This window comes from Castor canadensis, chromosome 3 (genome assembly GCF_047511655.1).
Source record: "Castor canadensis chromosome 3, mCasCan1.hap1v2, whole genome shotgun sequence".
NCBI classification, from domain to species: Eukaryota; Metazoa; Chordata; class Mammalia; order Rodentia; family Castoridae; genus Castor; species Castor canadensis.
In genome coordinates this window covers 156,348,986-156,370,401 of record NC_133388.1, presented here as the reverse complement: position 1 = coordinate 156,370,401, position 21,416 = coordinate 156,348,986, and the positions used below count along the sequence as shown (strand labels likewise).

At 37.5% G+C, this 21,416-nt stretch overlaps 2 protein-coding genes across 8 annotated transcripts in view; one reads left to right on the top strand and one right to left on the bottom strand.

Annotated features, from left to right (window-relative positions):
• Nucleotides 1–237: 237 nt before the first annotated feature.
• Nucleotides 238–12,068, top strand: Ccne2 (cyclin E2). Of its 6 annotated transcripts, none has more exons than XM_074068864.1 (12): nucleotides 238–362; nucleotides 1,546–1,585; nucleotides 1,680–1,773; nucleotides 1,857–1,910; nucleotides 2,789–2,940; nucleotides 3,699–3,834; nucleotides 5,808–5,954; nucleotides 6,565–6,660; nucleotides 7,551–7,685; nucleotides 9,331–9,442; nucleotides 10,001–10,158; nucleotides 10,567–12,068. In XM_074068864.1, the coding sequence occupies exons 2-12, from the start codon at nucleotides 1,572–1,574 to the stop codon at nucleotides 10,678–10,680; spliced, it is 1,212 nt and encodes a 403-aa protein (XP_073924965.1). In that variant the 5' UTR covers nucleotides 238–362; nucleotides 1,546–1,571; the 3' UTR covers nucleotides 10,681–12,068. The 6 variants fall into 6 exon arrangements, with proteins under 6 accessions (XP_073924965.1, XP_073924963.1, XP_073924962.1 ...); XM_074068862.1 differs by having other exon boundaries at nucleotides 1,677–1,773; XM_074068861.1 differs by lacking the exon at nucleotides 238–362 and adding an exon at nucleotides 566–621 and having other exon boundaries at nucleotides 1,677–1,773.
• Ints8 (integrator complex subunit 8) overlaps nucleotides 11,991–21,416 on the bottom strand; it is a 53,104-nt gene continuing 43,678 nt past the window's right edge. For both annotated transcript variants that reach the window (XM_074068860.1, XM_020178234.2), the window contains exons 21-27: nucleotides 20,808–20,926; nucleotides 19,606–19,709; nucleotides 18,548–18,598; nucleotides 16,977–17,050; nucleotides 16,825–16,889; nucleotides 15,602–15,645; nucleotides 11,991–12,169 (exon numbers count right to left, since the gene is read on the bottom strand). In XM_074068860.1, coding sequence (XP_073924961.1) covers nucleotides 12,053–12,169; nucleotides 15,602–15,645; nucleotides 16,825–16,889; nucleotides 16,977–17,050; nucleotides 18,548–18,598; nucleotides 19,606–19,709; nucleotides 20,808–20,926 — 574 coding nt within the window. In that variant the 3' untranslated portion in view covers nucleotides 11,991–12,052. The remainder of the gene's footprint in view (nucleotides 12,170–15,601; nucleotides 15,646–16,824; nucleotides 16,890–16,976; nucleotides 17,051–18,547; nucleotides 18,599–19,605; nucleotides 19,710–20,807; nucleotides 20,927–21,416) is intronic.

Here is a 21,416-nt window from a genome sequence, read left to right as displayed (position 1 = left end):
CAGCAGCCGCTCCACGTTGTGCTGCCACCCTCGCCTACCATTGGCCAGTTCGTCAGCCAAAGCCTGGCTCCTCCCAGAGGGGCGGGCCCTCCCGGTCCCCGCGTCTCTCTGGAAAGACTCAGGTGTCTCGAGGCCTTGGCGGGACAGCCAGGGTGCACTACCGGATGGCCAATTCCTGGCCATTCCATGCTCGCCCGAGTCGCCTCCCCCTGGCCGGAATGAACCCGGAGCCTGACACTCCCGACATCAGAGTTACAAGCGGGAGGAGATAGGAGCGAACTGGCGGAAGATGATGCGGGAGCTGAGCTATGAGCAGCCGACAGCGAGCGGGAGCCTCTGAGAGACTCCCGGCGCCCGGGCAGGTGAAGTGGAGCGTCAGGGTGGCGCGACGCCAGCCTGGGCGAGCGGCCCCTGCGGCCCCGCGGGCGCGCCGGTGCGCACTGGCGCGTACTGAGGGCAGGGCGCGGCGCGCGGGCCGGCAGGGCGGGAGCGCGGGCGGGGGAGGGGAGCGTGCTGTCGGAGGTGTCAGCCTGTGGCGCATGCGTGCGGGGCGGTCCTGGCCCGGCCTATATATTGGGTTGGCGCCGGCGCCAGCTGAGCCGAGCTGTAGCGGGTCTGGCGGTGAGGAGCTGCTGGTATGGAGGGTATGCGGGAGGGAAGGAAGCCCTTCTGGGCCGATCCATCCTACGGGCGGGAGCCTTGAGAGAGGAAAAATGGGAGGGCGGGGGACTAGGCGACTAGGGGAGAATGGGTCCCCGAGTGCCCGTCCTTGTCAGGAGACCGGGAAGCGGCGGGAGGTGGAGGGCACCCCCTAGGTGAGAGGCCAGGGGAAAGGCTCCTCATTCTAGGAACTTCTCGGTCCCGCTCCTATTTGGGGGCTCTCCCGCGGGAGAGAAGATGGGATCTGGGTCCCACTCACCGGGAAGAAAATTGCCCGACTTGCCCAGTTACCTCCTTTCTTTAACTCCCTTTCCTTCCTTGTGACCCCCATCTGGAGTGGGGGTCCCAGTGCCCCTCCAGGCGGCGGCCAGCGCCCGGCAGCGCTGGAAAAGAGGGAAAGGAGGCTGGAGGACGTGACACCAGTCTCAGTTCCCTCCGCCCCCTCTTCCCCGCCACTGCCGCTCTCCAAATTGGCGCGGAACCGGCTTCTCCACAGCGCTTGGCCGCCACCCCCTCTCCTCGGCTCGTCCGGGGCGGAGGGGGATGTGGAGGCGCTGCCCGGGTCCCAATCCGGTGCACCGGCGAGAGGGTGGAGGACCAGAAAAACTCGTTTGGGGGCGACCTCTCTCCTTGCGCGTTCGCGGCGCCGGGGTACTTTGTAGATTTTTGAAGATCTTTCCCAGGTATACTTTGTTGAGGAACCGCAGGCATAGCTGCAAAATTAAGTACCGTGAGATACTACAGTGAAGAAGATAGCACGGGAAAATGGCTCAGGCCACCTTCTGAGGGACTTTGGCGGTAACCTCTGAATCAGCTCTAATTGGCACTTGGAGAATTTGGATGACAATGTACTTGACTCTGGGTTTTTTTTTCTCCCCCATTCAGAGGTTTCATACACCTAAAAGAAGAGAATGTCAAGACGCAGGTAACGTTGTCTTGGAGACGCGTTTCAAAATTAGCTGCTGCCTTTGAAACGCATAATTTACTAATTAAACTTCCTTTTTAAAAATTCACAGTAGCCGTTTACAAGCTAAGCAGAATGCCCAGCCCAGACAGCCTGACTCCCCTCAAGAAGCCCAGATAATCCAAGCCAAGAAGAGAAAAACTGCACAGGTGATTTAAGGAAAAATAAAGAGGGAGGAAGGAAGGTCCTTGCTGAGACCTTAGCTTACAAAATGGTCTTTTCTACTTAACAGGATGTCAAAAAAAGAAAAGAGGTGGTCACTAAGAAACATCAGTATGAGATTAGGGTAAGTATGCATTACACAAATGGGCTGGGTGGGTTTGGGGAAAACGAATGTAGGAAGGGCGAATAGAGTAGAATTGTGTGCCATTGCCTTGCAGTAGAGATTCCTCCGACACTCTGAATTCCCCAGGGTCAGCAGGAAGGAAATTTATCTGTGTCTGAATCCTACTACAGCTGCAGTGTTAAGTTTGCCTTGAAGCAGCTGGTTCCTTTTTGTAAATCCCTCCCTCTTGTTGCTGCCTGGTGCACCAGGGCCCGCCTAATCTGCCCGATATACTGCTCTTTGTTCCCTCTCAGACTGTAGTAGAGGGTCCTAATAGCTGCTTTGGCATAAATAGGATGTGAGATCACTGACAGCCTGGCACCCAGCCCTTTGCTACCTCTTCTTCCTATGTGTTGTTCAAAAAACGCTTAGAGTCTGTGTTTCCTTTGAATCCAATGTTGGAGAAAGGGTCCCATAAGGATTATTTATTTCTACTTCCATTTTTAAGATTTTGCCTTCAAGTATTCTCAAGGCTTAACTTAAAAAGCTTTATTTCAAAAGGTGTCCCTGCTAGTATGTCCAGAAACAGAGAACTGCAGTTTCTTTTTCCTTTAAAATGACTGGTGTTTTATATTACAGATGGATTTTGTCACTCCTTCAATACCTAATATCTTGTATTACCAGAATTGTATTTTGTTAGCTTAAACATTTATGAAGATCAGTATGAACTGTTTGGCTTTTTAAATGGAATATGAATATCAAATTAGCTAGATTGTCAGCTGCTAGCTAAAACTAAGAGATTGTTTAGAAATACTTTCATTTATGAAAGATCCAGAGAAAAGCTAAGGGTTTTTAATTGCACAAATAGTTGTTTTTTTTTTTCTTTTTTTTAATGACAGAATTGTTGGCCACCTGTATTATCTGGAGGAATCAGTCCTTGCATTATCATTGAAACACCCCACAAAGAAATAGAAACAAGTGACTTCTCCAGGTTTACAAACTACAGATTTAAAAATCTTTTTATTAATACTTCGCCTTTGCCAGAGTTGAGGTAAGAAAAATTTCAGTAACCTTGTATCAAAGATTAAAATTGTAGACTTAACTCAAAATTGTGCTATGTACTATCTTTTGCCTTCATTATAAAATTAAAAACTTGTAAAAAAAAATTACTCCCTTTACCAGTAATTAAGCATATATCATTTTATCATACTCCTATTTGCAAATAGTACGGCTATATAAAACCTTGATTGTACAATATTTCATTTGCTTGCTGAGTACTATTGCACTTAGCAGAACTGAATCACTTTTTAAATGGAGTTTATCTAAATTAAGATGAGAGCATTTTAGCATGGCAGCATTTTCAAATGCTTTATCAACCCTATTTATTCCTTACCAAGCTTTCTAGGTCATAATGTATCTTTAACTTTAATAAGCAAATTAATGGAATCAGATACTTAAGCTCATCAGCCCCCCCTTCCCTAAACTCTTATCCCATTTACCCCCATTGTAGATGATTTAAATATTTTAGTGTTGCTCTTGACAAAACATTTATAAATTATAAATGAGATGAGAAAGCATTCTTGAACTCTACCAAGTTAGATGATCGTCTAAGTTAATGTATTATTTTAGGCTTCTACTTTCTCATGCAAAAGAGATGGTTTCTAAAAATTAAGGTAGAAATCTTTTTCTAATTGATGGCAAAAGATGTTTCTTTCAAATCCTAACTGAAAGTTGGATTTATGCTATGTAAACAGAGCTTGTATATTGTCTAGCTCATACAATTTAAATTGTTTTTCCCTCTTTCCATAGCTGGGGATGTTCAAAGGAAGTCTGGCTAAACATGTTAAAAAAAGAGAGCAGATATGTGCATGACAAACATTTTGAAGTTCTGCATTCTGACTTGGAGCCACAGATGAGGTCAATACTTTTAGACTGGCTTTTAGAGGTATGGTCCAGCAATATAAATTTCCTTTATATCTTTCCATGATGGAAAAACATTTAGATGTAAATGCTTTCCATGTGTCTTCTAACTTTTGTGGAGTACTTACTGTACTTGGTGATACTTAAAATGGAATATGATAGACTGTAAGAGTAAAATCAGGAGTGAGGGTGTAGCTCAGTAGCTCAATGGTAGAGCTTAGCAGGCATGAGGCCCTCTGTTCAGACCCCAGCACCAAAACAAAACAGAATAAAATCCTAAGGACAGAACCTCTGGATACAACTCAAACACAATTCAGAAGCCCGTGTATACATGGATATTGCTATGTACTAGACACTATTACAGGTGCTAAGGGTACCCAAAAAGAATGGAATTAACAGTTGACGAGGCTTTGAATACTGCTATGCTCAGATGTCATGCACTTATGTGCTTTTTGGTATTACCAAGTCAAATTACTAATCTTGATTTCTATGCTCTAAACTATGAGGATCTGGATACCCGGAAGCCCTAAGCCCTCTAAGTCCTGTGTTGATTCCCTTTATAATGTACTCCTATTTCTTTTGGAAGTAGAATATACCATCAATTTAAAGGAATAATAATGGTAATCCTGAAATCTCTATAGATACCTGCCAGCATTTTCTCACTTTTGCTCATTCCCTTTCTTTGAATAATAATTCTAAGAGTCTCTAAAATTATTAGTGAGACAAAAAAAATTATTGGTAAGAAACAATTGTTGAACAAACTTGTTTGATGACAAACTAACTTTCCTCTAATCCTTGGATATTTTCTCTGAGGTCTGTCTTTAAGATGAAGATGATGGCTGGAGGGAGGAGGATGGAGAGTTCCAGACCAGCCTGGGCAATTTACTGAGGCCCTCTCTCAAAATAAGGAGCTTGGGGTGTAGCTTAGAGTGCTTTCCTACTATATGTGAGGTCCTGGATTCAATCCCCAGCATCACACACACACATACACAAGATGAGAGACAATGAATTTTAAGGGAGTAAGATTGTAGGCTTTTTGGAGCAGCACATGACAGACTAGATCTCAGAAGTTATAAATTTCTTACCCTTTCACTATTTTAACCTTCCAAGGTTATTTTCTTTTTTTTTTTTTTTACAGTACTGGGTCTTGAGTTTGGGGCTTCACGATTGCTAGACTTGCTAGGGAGGTATGCTACCACTACCACTTAAGCCACTCCATCCAGCCCTCAAAAAGTTTTTAAGACTACAACATGTTGTCCTTTGTATAAGGTCATCTTCCTTATTCTGACTAGAAATATGGTATTTCAGTAGTGTGGATACATGAACATAGTTGTTTTGCCTATTTCCATTTTTGGGGATTGAACATCCGGTCCATGTTCTACCCCAGTGGCTGTCCTATCCAATGTTTACAAAATGTAATAAATAAATCCAACAGTGTTAACATCATACCTTGTCTTAATATATTAATGTATTTTAATTAGAAATGCAAAGATTCAACATTTGAAAATCTGTTGGTTTACCTTAATAGTTTAAATGAGAAAAATCCCAAGTTGAGATTTCCTTAACATACCTCAGTGTTTATTTCTGTCTGTATTGCCTCATCTCCAAAAAGTGGATAGTGGCACCAATTTTATGGTGTTACTCTGAGGATTAAGAGCTTTCCCTTTAAGTGAGGAAATGACAGATACTATTATTATTAACAATAGTGATATACTAAAGCAATTCCCTCAAAAGAAAGAATGGATAAGATAGATTTTGTTTATCGCCAATGCAGTAAAATTTGAACAGGTAAAAAAGTGAAAAATTGCAAAATTAGCCAACAGTGAGGATGGCAATAGATTTGTTTACCCTATTAATACATGTTAATTTTCCCTCTCAGTTTTGGTATTCTAAGAAAGCAATTTGGCTTAAAAGTATTCTAAAGTCTGGTATGCAAAGAGATTTTCTAATTTGGAGAAATTCTGAAGCTAATATTTAAATGTTGGATTCTTTTTTTAGGTATGTGAGGTATACACACTTCACAGGGAAACATTTTATCTTGCACAAGACTTTTTTGATAGATTTATGTTGACACAAAAGGATATAAATAAAAATATGCTTCAGCTCATTGGAATTACCTCGTTATTCATTGCTTCGAAACTTGAGGTAAGTTCTTAAATTTTGTCCATAGGTGTATTTATCCCAAACTTGTTTTTTTTAAAATCGAGAAATTAATCCCAGAGGATACTTACATTTCTGATGATATCTCCTCCTTAGGAAAGGTGAATGGTTTTGTTCCTCAGTACATTTTCAAACATTATGGTGCATGCAGATGGAAGAAAAAACTTACCAGTTCCTCTGTAGTATCTGAGCCTAGCATAAATCTGTTTTAGACTCTAGGATTTGTATGTAGGTGAAACGTTCCATGACTGCCAAAATATACCAGTGTTGTCTAGGTATATGTTATTATAGCACTTGGGTTCATAAGTATGGTTTTTTATAAATTGAACCACCAACCAAATGAAAGAAATGTGATACTGGGTTAGAATAATGGCCTGTCCAGCCTAATGTTTTTCTAATGGTGGTGTCATGATACAAGGCAACTGTCCTAAGATTTTTTTCTTCCACATAGTCATCATCTACTTTTCGTAAACAACACATTATGGATGCCATCAATATTTTTTGCAGTTGGTAATGTTTCTGAAGGTGAGAGAGGGATTACAACTCTTAATTATTTTAATCTCAACTATACTTAATAAAAACTTCAAATTTAAAGGAAATCTATGCTCCAAAACTCCAAGAGTTTGCTTATGTCACTGATGGTGCTTGCAGTGAAGAGGATATATTAAGGATGGAACTCATTATATTAAAGGTAATAATAATTATGTGCTTATTTCTAGTTGCAGTTAGTAGATATGACTGAACCTTACATACCACAATAGTAAAAACTGAGCTTTTAGTATTAGCATCCAGTTCTAAAAAGTTAATGCATCAAAATGGTAACACTGGCCTGGTCCAGTAGCTCACACCTGTAATCTCTCAGCTACTTGAGAGGCAGCAATCAGGAGGTTCACGGTTCAAGGCCAGCCTAGGCAAAAAGTTAGCAAGACTCCATCTCAACCAAGAAGCCAGGCATGGTGGTACAAGCCTGAAATCTCAGCTACACAGGAGACTTTAAGTAGAAGGCTGGCCTGGACAAAAACACAAGACCCCATCTGAAAATAACTAGAAGCATAAAAGAGCTGGGGGTGGGAGGACTGGAGGTATGGCTCAAGCAGTAGAAAGCACCTGCTTTGCAAATATGAAGGTCTGAGTGCAAACCCCAGTTCCACCAAAAGAAAAAAAAAAAAAAGTGTTATTATCACTAACCTATTTTGCCTGGTGCCAGCGGCTCATGTCTGTAATCATAGCTGATCCTGGCCAGCCAGGATCAACTATTTGCCAGCCAGGGCAAATAGTTCGAGAGACCCTATCTCAAAAAACCCATCAAAAAAAGGGTTGGTGGAGTGGGGCTCAAGGTGTAGGCCCTGAGTTCAAACCTCAGTACCACAAAAGGAGGGGGTGCGTGGGGGGTATGGATCAAGTGGTAGAGCACCTACTAGCAAGTACAAGGTCCTGAGTTCAAACTCTAGTAGTGGAAAAAAAAAAGTGAAAAAGAAAAAAATAACATTGGTTATAAGTGGGAGGGAAATTTACTTTAGATTGTATAATGTGGTGTATGTGCTTATGTTTATTAACTGGGATTTTTAAATTTCATAACAGGCTTTAAAATGGGAACTTTGCCCTGTAACAATCATCTCCTGGCTAAATCTCTTTCTCCAAGTTGATGCTGTTAAAGATGCTCCTAAAGTTCTTCTACCTCAGTATTCTCAGGAAACATTCATTCAAATAGCTCAGGTATTTACACTGTTATTGAATATATGCTAATGTCATTAATGTCATTGCTGGTTTCATATATATATGTAGTCTTAGCACATCAAATTCTTAACTGACTACAACAAAACTTCTGACACATAAAATTCTATGTCCAGTATTTACGTTGTCTAATAACTCCAGAAAACAAAGTTCTTAAATTTTCATTCTTTAGAAGTCTTTAGTAGAGCTGAATACCTCTTTTTGACATAAAATGAGACAAAAGTATTTTCACGCTTTTAGGTTTTATGTTGTATGATTCTTTTATTCTTTTTATACCTGCATACACAGGGTAGCTATTTCAGTTACATTTCATTAGAATTTATATCCCTTATTTTGGTATAGGACTCTTTTTCTTTTTTTTTTTTTGGCAGTCTTACTATACAGAACAAGCTGACCTTAAACTCAACTCTGCCTCAACCTTGTGTGTGCTGGGATTGCAAGCATGTACCACCATGCCCAGTTAGAGGATTTTAAAAACTGAAAGTCACATTAAACTTTCTTCAGCCATGACACCACAAGGGGAAATTCCACACCAGAATTTTCAGACTCATCTGATAGGTTGCAGTCAAAATGCAGACACACTAAACACTACATAAAATTCAGAGTATGTAGAAGGTGTACATGAAATATAAATGAACTTCGTGTTTTGACTTGGGTCCTATTGCCTAAGCGGTTTCATCATTTATATGCAAGTATTACAAAACACTTTTGGTCACAAGCATTTCTGATACTCAAGGAACACTCAACCTATGGTAAAATTTCACTTGCAACTCTTCTCCAGTTTCATTTTTATACTACTGGACAGGTATCACCTCAAATCTAGCCCTTTTACATCACTCTGGCACTAAGTTACTTACAGTATTTAAATTATACCACTTTTTAACTAATCTCATTGCTTATGAATGTTCCATTTTAGGCTGTCTGCTCCACTATAGTGTAAAGTTCTTTTTTTTTTTTTTCAGTGTTCGCCTTTTTTTACTACTATTGTTGTACTGGGGATACATTGTGACATTTACAAAAGTTCTTACAGTATCTTATCATAGTTGAATTCACCTCCTCCGTCTTTCTACTCTATCCCCCTTCCCTTCTAAAATCTTTCTTGAAATGTAGCTTTTTGAATTGAAAATCTTTCAGTACTTTTAGCAATCTGCATATAAAATAATCCCTAAAAGCCCTTTATGACCTAAAGTAGACCTCTCTCTCTCTCTGGCTAACCACCTTTTTTGGATAAGAACTGAAAGGAGAGGTACTCCTTATTTCCTATTTTTCACCTTTGGTGTCCTGAACTACTTGAGCTCCAAGTAATGTTCTACCTAGAACATTCTCCACCTCCCAATCTTCCTGGCTCACTTAGGGCATCAGAAGCCTTTAGTAGGTGCGCTCCACTAGGACATATCACACTACATTGCAGCAATTCTTTCCTTGTCTGGTATTCTGTGACCTACCTTATACTTCCAAGATTTCACTTCCTTCAGGGTGGTGGCTCGTCTTTGATTCCTTAAGCATTTTATCAATTCTTGGCATATGGTCCACATTAAGTCTTCTAAAATGTTGTTTGACTGATTTTAGTAGGGACATGTAGTTCTCATCCTTTTAAATAATGTGTACTTTTGCTTTTCCCTTTTAGCTGTTAGATCTGTGTATTCTAGCCATTGGCTCATTAGAGTTCCAGTACAGAATACTGGCTGCTGCTGCCTTATGCCATTTTACCTCCATTGAAGTGGTTAAGAAAGCCTCAGGTAAGGCTCTGTTTTGTTGATTTCTTACCTGTTCACAACTTCTAATGAGACTATAGTCTATGAACTATAACCTGCGAATTATGAATTTAACATTTTAGTTTAATGATTATCTTCCTTTCTGTTAAAAAGTACTTTACAATCCTCACTGTCTCTCCACAAACAAAAAATAAGCCCAACAGGAATTTAAATCCATTTTAAGTGAATCAACATAATTATAGTTCTGCTTAAAGAATTTTTGGGGATTTAACATTTTCAATTTTCATATATTGAAGGTACTGGTTAATAAGTTCTGAAGTCCTTTTACTCTTTAAGGTAATCATTATAAAGTTTTAAAGTAACCTGCTATGACCTACTAAACTTGGTTTTGATTTATTTTTATGGGGGAGATGGGTAACTGGAAGTTGAGCTCGAGTCTCACACTTGCTAGGGAGATGCATTACCACTTGAGCCACTTTGCCAGTCCGGTTTTGGTTTCTTTCTTTAAAGTAACTGTCTCGAGCGTATGTAGGAGAGTTTCTAATATACAATTTTCACGTTTTTCCAACTTTTTAAATCTAGGTCTGGAATGGGATAACATCTCAGAATGTGTAGACTGGATGGTACCTTTTGTCAGTGTAGTAAAAAGTACTACTCCAGTGAAGCTGAAGACTTTTAAGAAGATACCTATGGAAGACAGACATAATATCCAAACACATACAAATTATTTGGCTCTACTGGTATGTTTTTTTGTTTTGCCTTGCTATCTATGAAGTCCTGAAAGAGATCGTGAAGATACTATGGAATACTATATTTCAGGCAGTTATATAAGATAGGGGGAAGTCATGGGCACAGTGATTTCAAAATGTAAAGAATAAAATTACTTTGAAATTAAATTGTGGTTTGAGAAGAAACTCAAGATCAGTACCAACAATCTAGGTAAGAGTTTAAAATACAGTGTATTAACAAGACAGTTAAATTCTTGAACCTTTAAAATATGACTACTGACTGTTCCAAAGATATTTAAAAAACCCTACATTGGGTCTGAATAGTCCCAAATAGGTCCTAGAAGTCTAGTGTGACATTATTTTACTACATTAATCCTTTTTTAAACTATTAATGGATGTCTAATTTCTTCACACGTACAGGAGGAAGCAAATTATGTGAACACCTTCAGAAAAGGAGGACAGTTGTCACCAGTATGCAATGGAGGCATTATGACACCACCAAAGAGCACTGAAAAACCACCAGGAAAACACTGAAGTTGTTAATGAAGTAAACAAGTTGGAATTGAGCAAGTATTGGGTAGATTGTCATACAGCTAAACAACTAAGGTTTTATAGGTAAATAGTGCTGTGATTGTCCTTGCCAATTAGAAGTGACACTGCCATTCTTTGGTTTTAAAACCACTTAAAATTAGCACTAAAAAAGAAATTTATCTCATATTAGCTGTTTAAAAAAAAAAAAAAACCAGGACTTGTTTACAAAGATGACTTCATTTCCAAGGTTACTAGATAGAAGCCAGCCACAATTTTTGCCATGGTAATTATTATTTGTTTGGATCCAGTATTACTAGGTTTATCTTGATAAACTGGGAATTTTATCATTGAAGTTTTGGACTACACAAGTGCTACCTTAAAAGGTGCATTAAGTGATACAGTACTTTGAATCTAGCTTTTAGATTCTCAAAATTCCTACATTCTTGACTAGTGCAATTTGGTTCTTGAAAATAAATTTAAACTTGTTTACAAAGATTTATTTTGTAATAAGGTGACTAATTTATCTAAAGCTGTTGTAACAAGCTATGAAAAAACTTGAATTTTTCAAATGGTGAAATTTAGTCTATTTTTAACTAGTTTATTTGCCTTGCCATAACTTTTTTTAATCATTAAAGCTTCAATGAACCTGATGTGTAAACTCTGATCTAAACAGTGGGAGAACCAAAGAAATTATAAACAAGATAGATGCTTTGGTCCTACTTGGGGCTTTGACATAGAGGTTGCTTTGTAATATAATAACCTTTTTTGTGTATCACAATTTGGGTGAAAAACTTAAGTATCTTTTCGAACTATTTATATGAGAAAGTCACTTTATTACTTTAAGATATCCCTAAGGTTTTTTTTCCTTTTGAAATTTTGTGAGACTAAAGGCTTTATTTATGTTTGCAAAATTGTTATGTTAAGGTCCATTTTAAATTCCTACATTATGAGGTGAGGACAGTGTCAGTTATAATGTTTCACACCTGACCTAAACTTCTATTTTCTTAAGGCAGAAAAATATTAAATGTATACTGACTCTTAGAAATCTATTTATTTAAACTTGTTGTATATATAGACTAGCTATTTCTACATAAATATTTAGATTAGCCTTTTTAAATTTCAAAGTAAATTTAATTAGAAGTAGTATATTAGATTGCTAGTTTGTTACCAGACGTGTGAATCACTTCTCCCTTTGAAGAAATTGTAAATTTAAGCCATTGTTATGGTATGAAGTTTTCTGTATAGTTTTTGTTTTTAAACTAATATTTCAGTATTTTGTCTGAAAAGAAAATGCCACTAAATGTGTATATATGTATTATATAAACTTAATCTTTTAATACTGTTTATTTTTAGTCCATTGTCTAAAAAATAAAACTTAAAAGTAAAGTTTTGCCATTGCTTGGAGAAACTTCTTTTTCCTTCTCTGTGCTGCTAGCTGTAACACTTCTTCTGGATTGCTTGCATTCAATTCTGTCTGACCGATGGCTTTGATCTTCTCAAAACAGAAAAGTGATATTATTAGAGGTCTGATAAAAAATTTAACATTGGTTTGAGCCACTTTTAAGGAAAAGACTGATGTTGAACCACATGGAATTATTGCCATTTGGATTTTAAATTCATGAATGTTTATGTAATATTAGTAATTTGCTTCTAATTTGACATGTTCTATAGTTAACAGGCTCCTACAAAATAGTTAAAAAAATCGTAATTCATGTTGCAAAACTTCACTTTTAATGTGCAAAATAGTTGCTCAGCACTATAAAAGCATATCCTAGATCAACTTTTTGTGATTACAAAGAAGTACCTCCAACTAGTAGATACCCATAGGAATTTTTTGCTATGGAGTATTCACTGAGAACATAGAATCTACCTTTTAGATTTAAAAAAAAAATTAGAACTTTTAAAATTAGACTATTCTGAAAGATGTCTTGAAGGGAGTTGTGACTAGAATAGGAGGAACTGCAGGATAAGGCCTATCAATATGAAAGAATCCTTGTGGTAAAAACTGATATTGGGGTATAAAAAGCTGTTTCAAGCAAACGAGGTATCTCAATTTATTTGAATGAAAGCCAGATATCTGGGGAAATAATTAATATATCTCATGTGGTGTCAAAACCATGAATAGATAGATTACCTAGGAAGAACAGGGCTGAGAGTATAGGTCAGTGGTACAGTGCTTGCCCAGCATATGCAAGGCCCTGGGTTTGATCTCCAGCACTGCAAAGGAAAATAAAACTAGGAAAAATGGAGGGTGATCAGAAAATAGCCCAAAGACTAACTTCTTTAGAAAACTAAGTTTAAGGAAGAGCAAAAAAGAAAAGGAAGAAAAGTCAGGGGAAAAAAACAAAACAAAAATGATGTCAGGGAAATGAAAGGAATAAAGAATTTCAGGAAGAAGCTGGGAGAGTGGCTCAAGTGGTAAAGCGCCTGTATAGCAAGTGTGAGGTCCTTAATTTAAACTGCAGTACCAACAAAAAAACCCAAGAATTTCAAGAAAGAAAAAAAAATGTAAACAATAGAAGAATTGAAAAGTATCCACTGGCTTTGCATCTGGTAAACCTTTAAAGACAGTTGTAAGTGGTAATGACAAAAGCCAAACTGTACAGGGTTAAAGACCTTCAAAAAAACTAGGCAAAGACAAACTGGAAGTGGCTGAAGGTAGAAGCAGTCAAGACAGTTTTTATTAAGGATAAAATAGTTTACAGACTGGAAGGAAGAGGTTGACATTGCAAAAACAGAGATGACTAATTAAGTCCCTCAGGGGACAGAAGCAAAAGCATAAAAATTTGCTTTTACCAAAAAGTAGTATAACCTCTTAATGACCTGAAGAGTAGGCTTAAAGATGAATATAAAGGTGGAAAGCATAGACTGAAATGGGAATGTGAAACTGGCACTCACAGGGCAACAATTTCCAAGACTAAGTTCCACGAGGTCAAGCACAGAACACCAGGCGCCAGTGGCTCACAAATGTCATCCTAGCTACTTGAAGGCTGAGGTTGGGAGAACCAAGGTTTGAGGTCAACCAGAGCAAAATGGGCTGGAGGTGTGGTACAGTGCTTGCTTTGCAAGTGCAAAGCCCTGAGTTCATGAGCCCATTCTCTGCACCCCTCCCTCCCCACAAAAAAGTTGTGACAATCAACCATGGTTAGCTGGGGTTTCCAAACCTGGTTTATCATTAAACTACCTTGAAGCTTAAAATCTGAATTACAGAGCCTCATCTAAGACTGACTGAATCAGTACTGCTGAGAGTACATAGACTGCTATTTGCTGTACTTGGGAATAGTAGGAAAAGGAAGGGAAGACGGAAGGAGCTGACAGACTGGGAATAAAATGGGTCACAAACCTGAAGATCTCACAGATCATGAGGAGTACAGAAGCCAGAAAGTCAAAGATAAGAACACATGCAGAACAATTTTGGCTGATAAACACATAGTTATGGGTATAGGTGGCTGGTACTGAGTAAAAGTGACAATAAAACTGCAGCTGGCAAGAGCTATCAACCCAGGGGTGATAGGTAAGCTCATCATATAGCTTTTGGTACATGTAGGGCATTAGTCCAGAAATTAGATGAGGTAGTAAGGAAGTGCAGGTATGAGCGCCAAAGGATAAGGAGCTTAAAACATGATACAATTAGAATTGGCCTGGAAACACCAAGGGAAAGCTAAGGAAATCCCAATATTACCTTCCAGCTCTAGTAAACTGGAAATGAGAGACTGGCCTCCTCCGATCAAGAGGGCTAACTTCATGATCTTCACCATTTTTCTATTTTTAAAGTTGTTACTGGTCTGTTTAGTTCAAGTGCAAAGCTTTAAATGATACTTTAAAGAGCATATACTTTTATTAGTATGAATGAAAGCAAAGAAAACATCTGAAGTGATACTGGTTTAGCAGCTGTTAGGCAAGAAATAGTGACCATAAAATTTAAAATGTTTTGGCATATAAGTCAAATTAAAATTAATAATCTAGCCAGGCACCAGTGGCCCATACCTAGCTACTTGGAAGGCTGAAATCTAGAAGACTGCAGTTTAAGGCCAGCCTGGCAAATAATTCAAGAGATCCCCATCTCCAAAATAACCAGAGCAAAATGGACTGGGGGTGTGATTCAGTCAGCAGAGCATGTGCTTTCAAATCCCAGTCCCATCAAAATAATCATCATCATCCATCTGCTCAATGACCACTGGACACCTGTTATATGGCAGGCACCATTCCAGCAAACCAAATCCTTACCCTCACGAGGACATAGTAAGTAAAAAATATCACGTCAAATGCTGTTAAGTGTTACACAGGAAAAGTTAAAAGGGCGGAATAAGAGTAAGAGTAATTGGGAAAATGGGGAAGATACATCATATTACAAAATGGCCAGGAAAGGTAGAGGGTGACAAGTGAAAAGAAAACTGCAAGAAGTTGACTCGGAAAAAAAAAGTTTCAAAGGTGCTTAAAGGGTGAATGTTCTGAACACGTTCAAAGTATAACAGTGATACTGATGTAGAAGTTAGCAAGGGTACAGACAGATAGTTACATCAGAGATCAAGTCACATGTAGTCTTATGGCCATTATAAGGACTTTGACTTTGTATAAGATGAGAAACCCTTTGAAAATTTGGAGCAGAGAAATAACAAGCTACCATTTTAAAATCAAACTGAAATGGAATAGCTCATAACATTAAAAAAAAAAAAAGAACTTAAAAAAGTATATTGATAATCAAATTCTGGGAGTAACTGAGCACACAAAATCATTTTTCATTGGTACAAATCATAACAATTGTTTAGTATTCAGAAAACTAAGTACATCATTGAAAAAAAACATAGGATGGAGAGAGCGAGGGGGCAGGGGGGCAGGGGGGCAGGGGAGAGAAATGGCCCAAACAATGTATGCACATAAGCATAAATGAATAAAGAAAAGAAAAAGGACATAGGAAACTTACCGCAATTTGTCTTTTATCCGTTTCTCCTCTTTTATGATGAAGATCTAAGTGAATCAGTTAAGAAAACTAAATCTGAGAGCATTAAACATGATAGAATCCCAACTATTTCTCAGTAGTTTTTTTTTTTTTTTTAAAGTACTGGGGTTTAAGACTGTGACACAGGTTACTCCAGAGGCACCTGCACACCCATGTTTACTGCAGCACTATTCACAATAGCCAAGTTATGCAAACAGCCAAGATGCCCCACTACTGACGAATGGATCAAGAAAATGTGGTATCTATACACAATGGAATTTTATGCAGCCATGAAGAAGAACGAAATGTTATCATTCGCTGGTAAATGGATGGAATTGGAGAACATCATTCTGAGTGAGGTTAGCCTGGCCCAAAAGACCAAAAATCGTATGTTCTTTCTCATATGTGGACATTAGATCAAGGGCAAACACAACAAGGGGGTTGGACTTTGAGCACATGATAAAAGCGAGAGCACACAAGGGAGGGGTGAGGATAGGTAAGACACCTAAAAAACTAGCTAGCATTTGTTGCCCTTAACGCAGAGAAACTAAAACAGATACCTTAAAAGCAACTGAGGCCAATAGGAAAAGGGGACCAGGAACTAGAGAAAAAGTTAGATCAAAAAGAATTAACTTAGAAGGTAACACACACGCACAGGAAATTAATGTGAGTCAACTCCCTGTATAGCTATCCTTATCTCAACCAGCAAAAACCCTTGTTCCTTCCTATTATTGCTTATACTCTCTACAACAAAATTAGAAATAAGGGCAAAATAGTTTCTGCCGGGTATTGAGGGGGTGGTGCGGAGAGAGAGGGGGCGGAGTGGGTGGTATGGAGGGGGTGGGGGCAGGGGGGAGAAATGACCCAAGCATTGTATGTACATATGAATAATAAAAAAATAAAAATTAAAAAAAAAAAAAAAAAGTACTGGGGTTTGAACTCAAAAGCCTACACCTTGAGCCACTCCACCAGTCCTTCTTTGTGATGGATTTTTTTTGAGATAGGGTCTCTTGCACTATTTGCCCAAGCTGGCTTCAAACCACAATCATCCTGATCTCTGCCCCCTGAGTAGCTAGGATTACCTGCGTGAGCCACTGGCACCTACCGGCTCATTTTCATTTTCGATTTAGAAAATATAGAATATGAAATATTTCTTTAATTTGTAGAAATGAATTGTTCTAACATCACATGTATGGATGGAAGGATACACGTCAAGTATTCCAAGATGGTAACATCCCAAATGTAGTCATAGTAGGAGTCCATAGCATCATGACTGAAAAATAGAATTCAGTTACTTTTTTCTTAAGCAGAAAAATCTCAACCTCATTTTATTTAAAAAAAAAAAAAAAATCACTCATACCTGTTTTGTTCCTGCAGTGACTTAAAGGCTGTTTTGTAGTCAATTTCTCTGAGGAACTGACATAAAATTGCCACCTACAAAAAAAGATTTGAAAATGGTTTCGTGTAACAATAACTCCTATTTTTGGACAGCAATCACTTATTCTTAAATGCAGAGTAGATTCTTTAAGAAGCCTTACAAATCACACTGAAAGGGTCAGCTCATATTTGAGTTCCTTTAATTTAAAAAACCTTTACTCAAGTAAAGGTTTCCTTCATCAATGACAAAAAACACAAATTTTCAGAGCTCTGTTCATTTGAACAAGAAGCTAGAAAAAAAAGCTAATTCAGGTAACAGAACTAAAGGGAAAAATCACCAAGCCAAACTGTCATGACATCCAAACATATAGCGAACATGCAATTAGAACTTTTAGAGCTGACAAGTATAAAAGTTCATTTGGGAAAAACTGAGGCTACCAGTTTGCTAAACAGAATCTACTACAATCAATAGGTTGTTTATAATGTTCATCTCTTAAAAAAAAAAAAAAAGGAGGGGATTGGGCATATGGCTCAATTATAACTGTACAAGTTTGCCTAGCATTCATGAGGACCTAGGTTGATCCCAAGAACTTGCAAAAAAAAAAAAAAAAACTTGGAAATATTTTTATTGATAAAATTCACATGCTATAAAATTTATCCTCTTAAATTAATATATTCACAAAACTGTACAACCATTACCCCTAAAACTATTTTCATTACACCCTAGAAGTAACCCCATACCCATTAGTGGTAACTCTCCATTCCCTCTTTCCCCTTAATCCCTGATAACCATTAATCTACTTTCTCTACAGATTTACTTGTCTTTGATACTTCGTAACAGTGGAATCATATAATATTGTAGCCTGTTGTGTCTGTCTGCCTTTCCTTAAAGGTTTATCCATAATTCAATTCCTTTTTATGATTGAATCCTATTTTACTGTATAGATACATGACATTTTATTTAACCATTTGTCATTTGATTGAAATGCATTTTTCTTCTTTTTCTGGCTATTGTGAATGCTGCTGCTATGAACATTAAAGTCCAAATTTTATTGTGACCAAATCTTTTCAATTCTTTGGAGTATTTACTTAGAAGTGGAACTTCTGGGTCATATGGTAATTTCTGCTTACTTTTTTTGAGAAGGTGCCAAACTGTTCCAGAGCTGTACCATTTTATATTCAAATCAACAAGGGTTTCCAATTTCTCCACATCCTCACCAATAGGTATTGCTAGATGCCTTTACAGTCATAATAGTGGGTATGAAGTGGCATCTCATTGTGTTGTGATTTGCATCTCCCTAATGACTAATGCATATATCTAATCATAAATATAAGAAAACATACTTGAGAATGCGTCTTTTCCATTTAGGAGTTTCAAAGATCAATGTTTTCTAATTCATACTTTCATTTTAGTTAAAATTATATAAACTACTAAAAAATTTACAGAATATGGCAAACTCTTAAACACCATAAATTTAAGTAATTTTTATATAAGAAACAAAAGCTATAAACCCTAACATACATGAAAATAAGTCATTGTTATTGTACACTAACCTGTGTGTGGCAATTCAGTAAAGAACAACACTTTATCATTCGTTTTATCACCTACAAAAGCAAAATTACAACTATTTCAAACACAAGTTAATACCAATTGTAATAAATCTACCACTCTGGTTAAAGGATGTTAACAGAGGAAAACTTGTTGGGACGAGGGAGAACAGTGGGCATATGAGAACTCTGTACTTTGAACCCAACTTTGCTATAAGTGTTACAGGAATCAAAAATAATAAAAAATACTAGTAAAAATTTAAATCTTATTTCAAAAACTGTTTACTGTAAGTACGGAAAATTTTTATTTGTTCAGTTAAATTACTGGCCTACGTAAGAGGAAATAACATGTATTAAAACAAGATAAACAAAATTTGATATTCCAAATTTGTAATTTGGAAAATGAATAAGTCTAGAGACCTAATATTCAGCAATAATGAATATAGTTATTAACACTGTATTATAGCCTTGAGGATATAGCTCATGGTAGGTGTCTGCCTACCATGCAGGAGGCCCTGGATTTGATCCCTAGCACCACAAAATAAAAAACACTGTATAATATACTTTAAAAATCTGCTAATAGAGAAGATTTTAGGCATTCTTATCACCAAAAAAAGAATAACTATGGAAGGTAATGCAATTGACTAGTAATCATTTGTATGAGTATCAAAACATATTGCATGCCTTAAATACACCCACACACACCCACACACACCCACACACCCCCACACACACCCACACACCCTCCCCAACTAAGGAAAACAGTGGGAATTTAGGAAATAATCAGTATGATTTGAAAGCTGAGTGGTACTGATGGTAAGATCAATAAAGTAAGACAGATGCTGAAATCACTTATACATAGTTGAGTTTGATATGTTTGAAGGAAATCAAAGTAGCAATAGGCATTGAAAATATGGAGAGCAACCTGGTCTATAGCCATTAACTTGGGATTTATCATCACATACATGGTAATGGCTAAGTTGAGCCACCAAAGGAGCTTTTACATTTAGGAAAATGTAAAAGATAGGCAAGAAGAAAGAAAGCACGTCCACAAGACAATTTACCTGGTCTGTGTAAACATCCGGGGGCACAGCCTTATTAAAGAAATCAGAGCACACAGCTCCTGCCTGGAGGTAATAGTGCAGAGCTGCGGAATACTGATTTGTTGCTGAAGTAGAAAACAGAGGTTAGAATTACTTGTCATTAATAAGAGTTGGAAGAAACAGGGCCTCTTTTGTAAGAGAAGGTGTTACTTTATGAGCTAAGAAAAGCAGATTCAAACCATGGATAAAGGATAAAAATGTATTTACTCAGGACAACACTGAGAAAAACTGCCTTTATTTTTTAAAGTCATATTTCAAAAGTGATATAATGGATTCATTAAATTTAGTAGTAAAGCATAAGACCTGAGTTCAAACCTCGGTACCACCAAAAGATAAAAAATTTAGTAGTACAAAATTTACTGTACGTAGGTATTTATTTCCTAAATTTCCAAACTAGAAATATACCAAACTAGGAAATTTTTGAGGTAGTTCAGAATTTGTATATCTACTCTGCCATTCTACAATCAGATATTAAGGTTTTGGTGATAAATTCTTTTAGTGGCTAGGGTAAAAAGGAAAACTGAAAACCAGCAATTTGTTTCAAAATAATCTGAAGGACACAGGAATGATGAAGGTAAGGATACAGAGGAAAAAGAAGTGATCATGAGCTAATTATCATTTAACCTGAATGGTAGATACACGGGAGTTCATTATACTACTCTTTCTACCTTTAAGTTTTAAACCTTCCCTTAAAAAAAAAAAATCAAATCCTAAAACAATGATTCTGAAATGATACTACACAGAAATTTTCTATCAGTTTGGAAAATTTTGTCACATAAAACTGATGTATGGGTGGATGTGGGGGATTAGGACTCCATTTCAAAGAGTAATAATCACTAAGAGTATCTAGAAAAATTTTAGAATTCTTAAGCAATTTTACAAATGAAATCTCATTCTCATTAAGAATGTTTAACGAAAATCTTAGATGAAAAATATCCACTACTTTAAAAAAGGTAGTGAAAATTAAAAGCATCTAAACTAAAGGTTTTACACCAAAAAATGCAAAAATGAACATTCAGTTTACTCTCTTAATTTACCAAGATTAGTAATTATCAAAAATTAAATTTACAAAGTTTAACAAATTACCATAATAAAAAGTGTAACATATGCATTTCTACCAGTGCTATACAAACATAACACAAGGCAAACAACATCTCACTTACCAAAATAAATGTCTGCTTGAATAATTAACCAGGAATGGTTATTTGGATTTATACTGAGTGTATACCGAACTAACTCCTTCACTGTGATCGCCACAGCTTCAAAGTCCACAGATTGGAGACTAAAGGAAAGATCATTAACATTAATCTCTATTTTAAAAGTTAACTTCAAATTCTGTACATGCAGCTTGGTGTGGTGGCTTGTGCCTGTAATCCTAGTTACTTAGAGGGGAGATCCAAAGGATGGCAGTTTGAGGCCAGCCCTGGCAAAAAGTGAGGAAGACCCCATCTCAACCAATAAAAAAACTGGATGTAGTGACACAAGCCTGTCGTCCCTGATACATGGGCAGCATAAATAGGAGGATCTCAGTGCAGGCTGACTAAGGCATAAATGGGATACACTATTTGAAAAATAACTAAAGCAAAAGGGACTGGGGGCATGGCTCAAGTGTTAGAATGCCTGCCTAGTCTTTTTTTGAGGGTATGGAGGGACGGTACTGGGGTTTGAACTAGAGGCTTCACACTTGCTATGCAGGTGCTCTACCAGACCTCTCACTTATTCTTGGAATGCTATCCTTAGAATCAACAAAGACCCTCAAAACACTTTCTGGT

Coding starts and splice junctions, on each gene's coding strand:
- Ccne2 (XM_074068862.1), top strand. Junction 3,835..5,807: donor TTTTAGACTGGCTTTTAGAG/GTATGGTCCAGC, acceptor TTCTTTTTTTAG/GTATGTGAGGTATACACACT. Junction 7,686..9,330: donor CATTCATTCAAATAGCTCAG/GTATTTACACTG, acceptor TTTCCCTTTTAG/CTGTTAGATCTGTGTATTCT.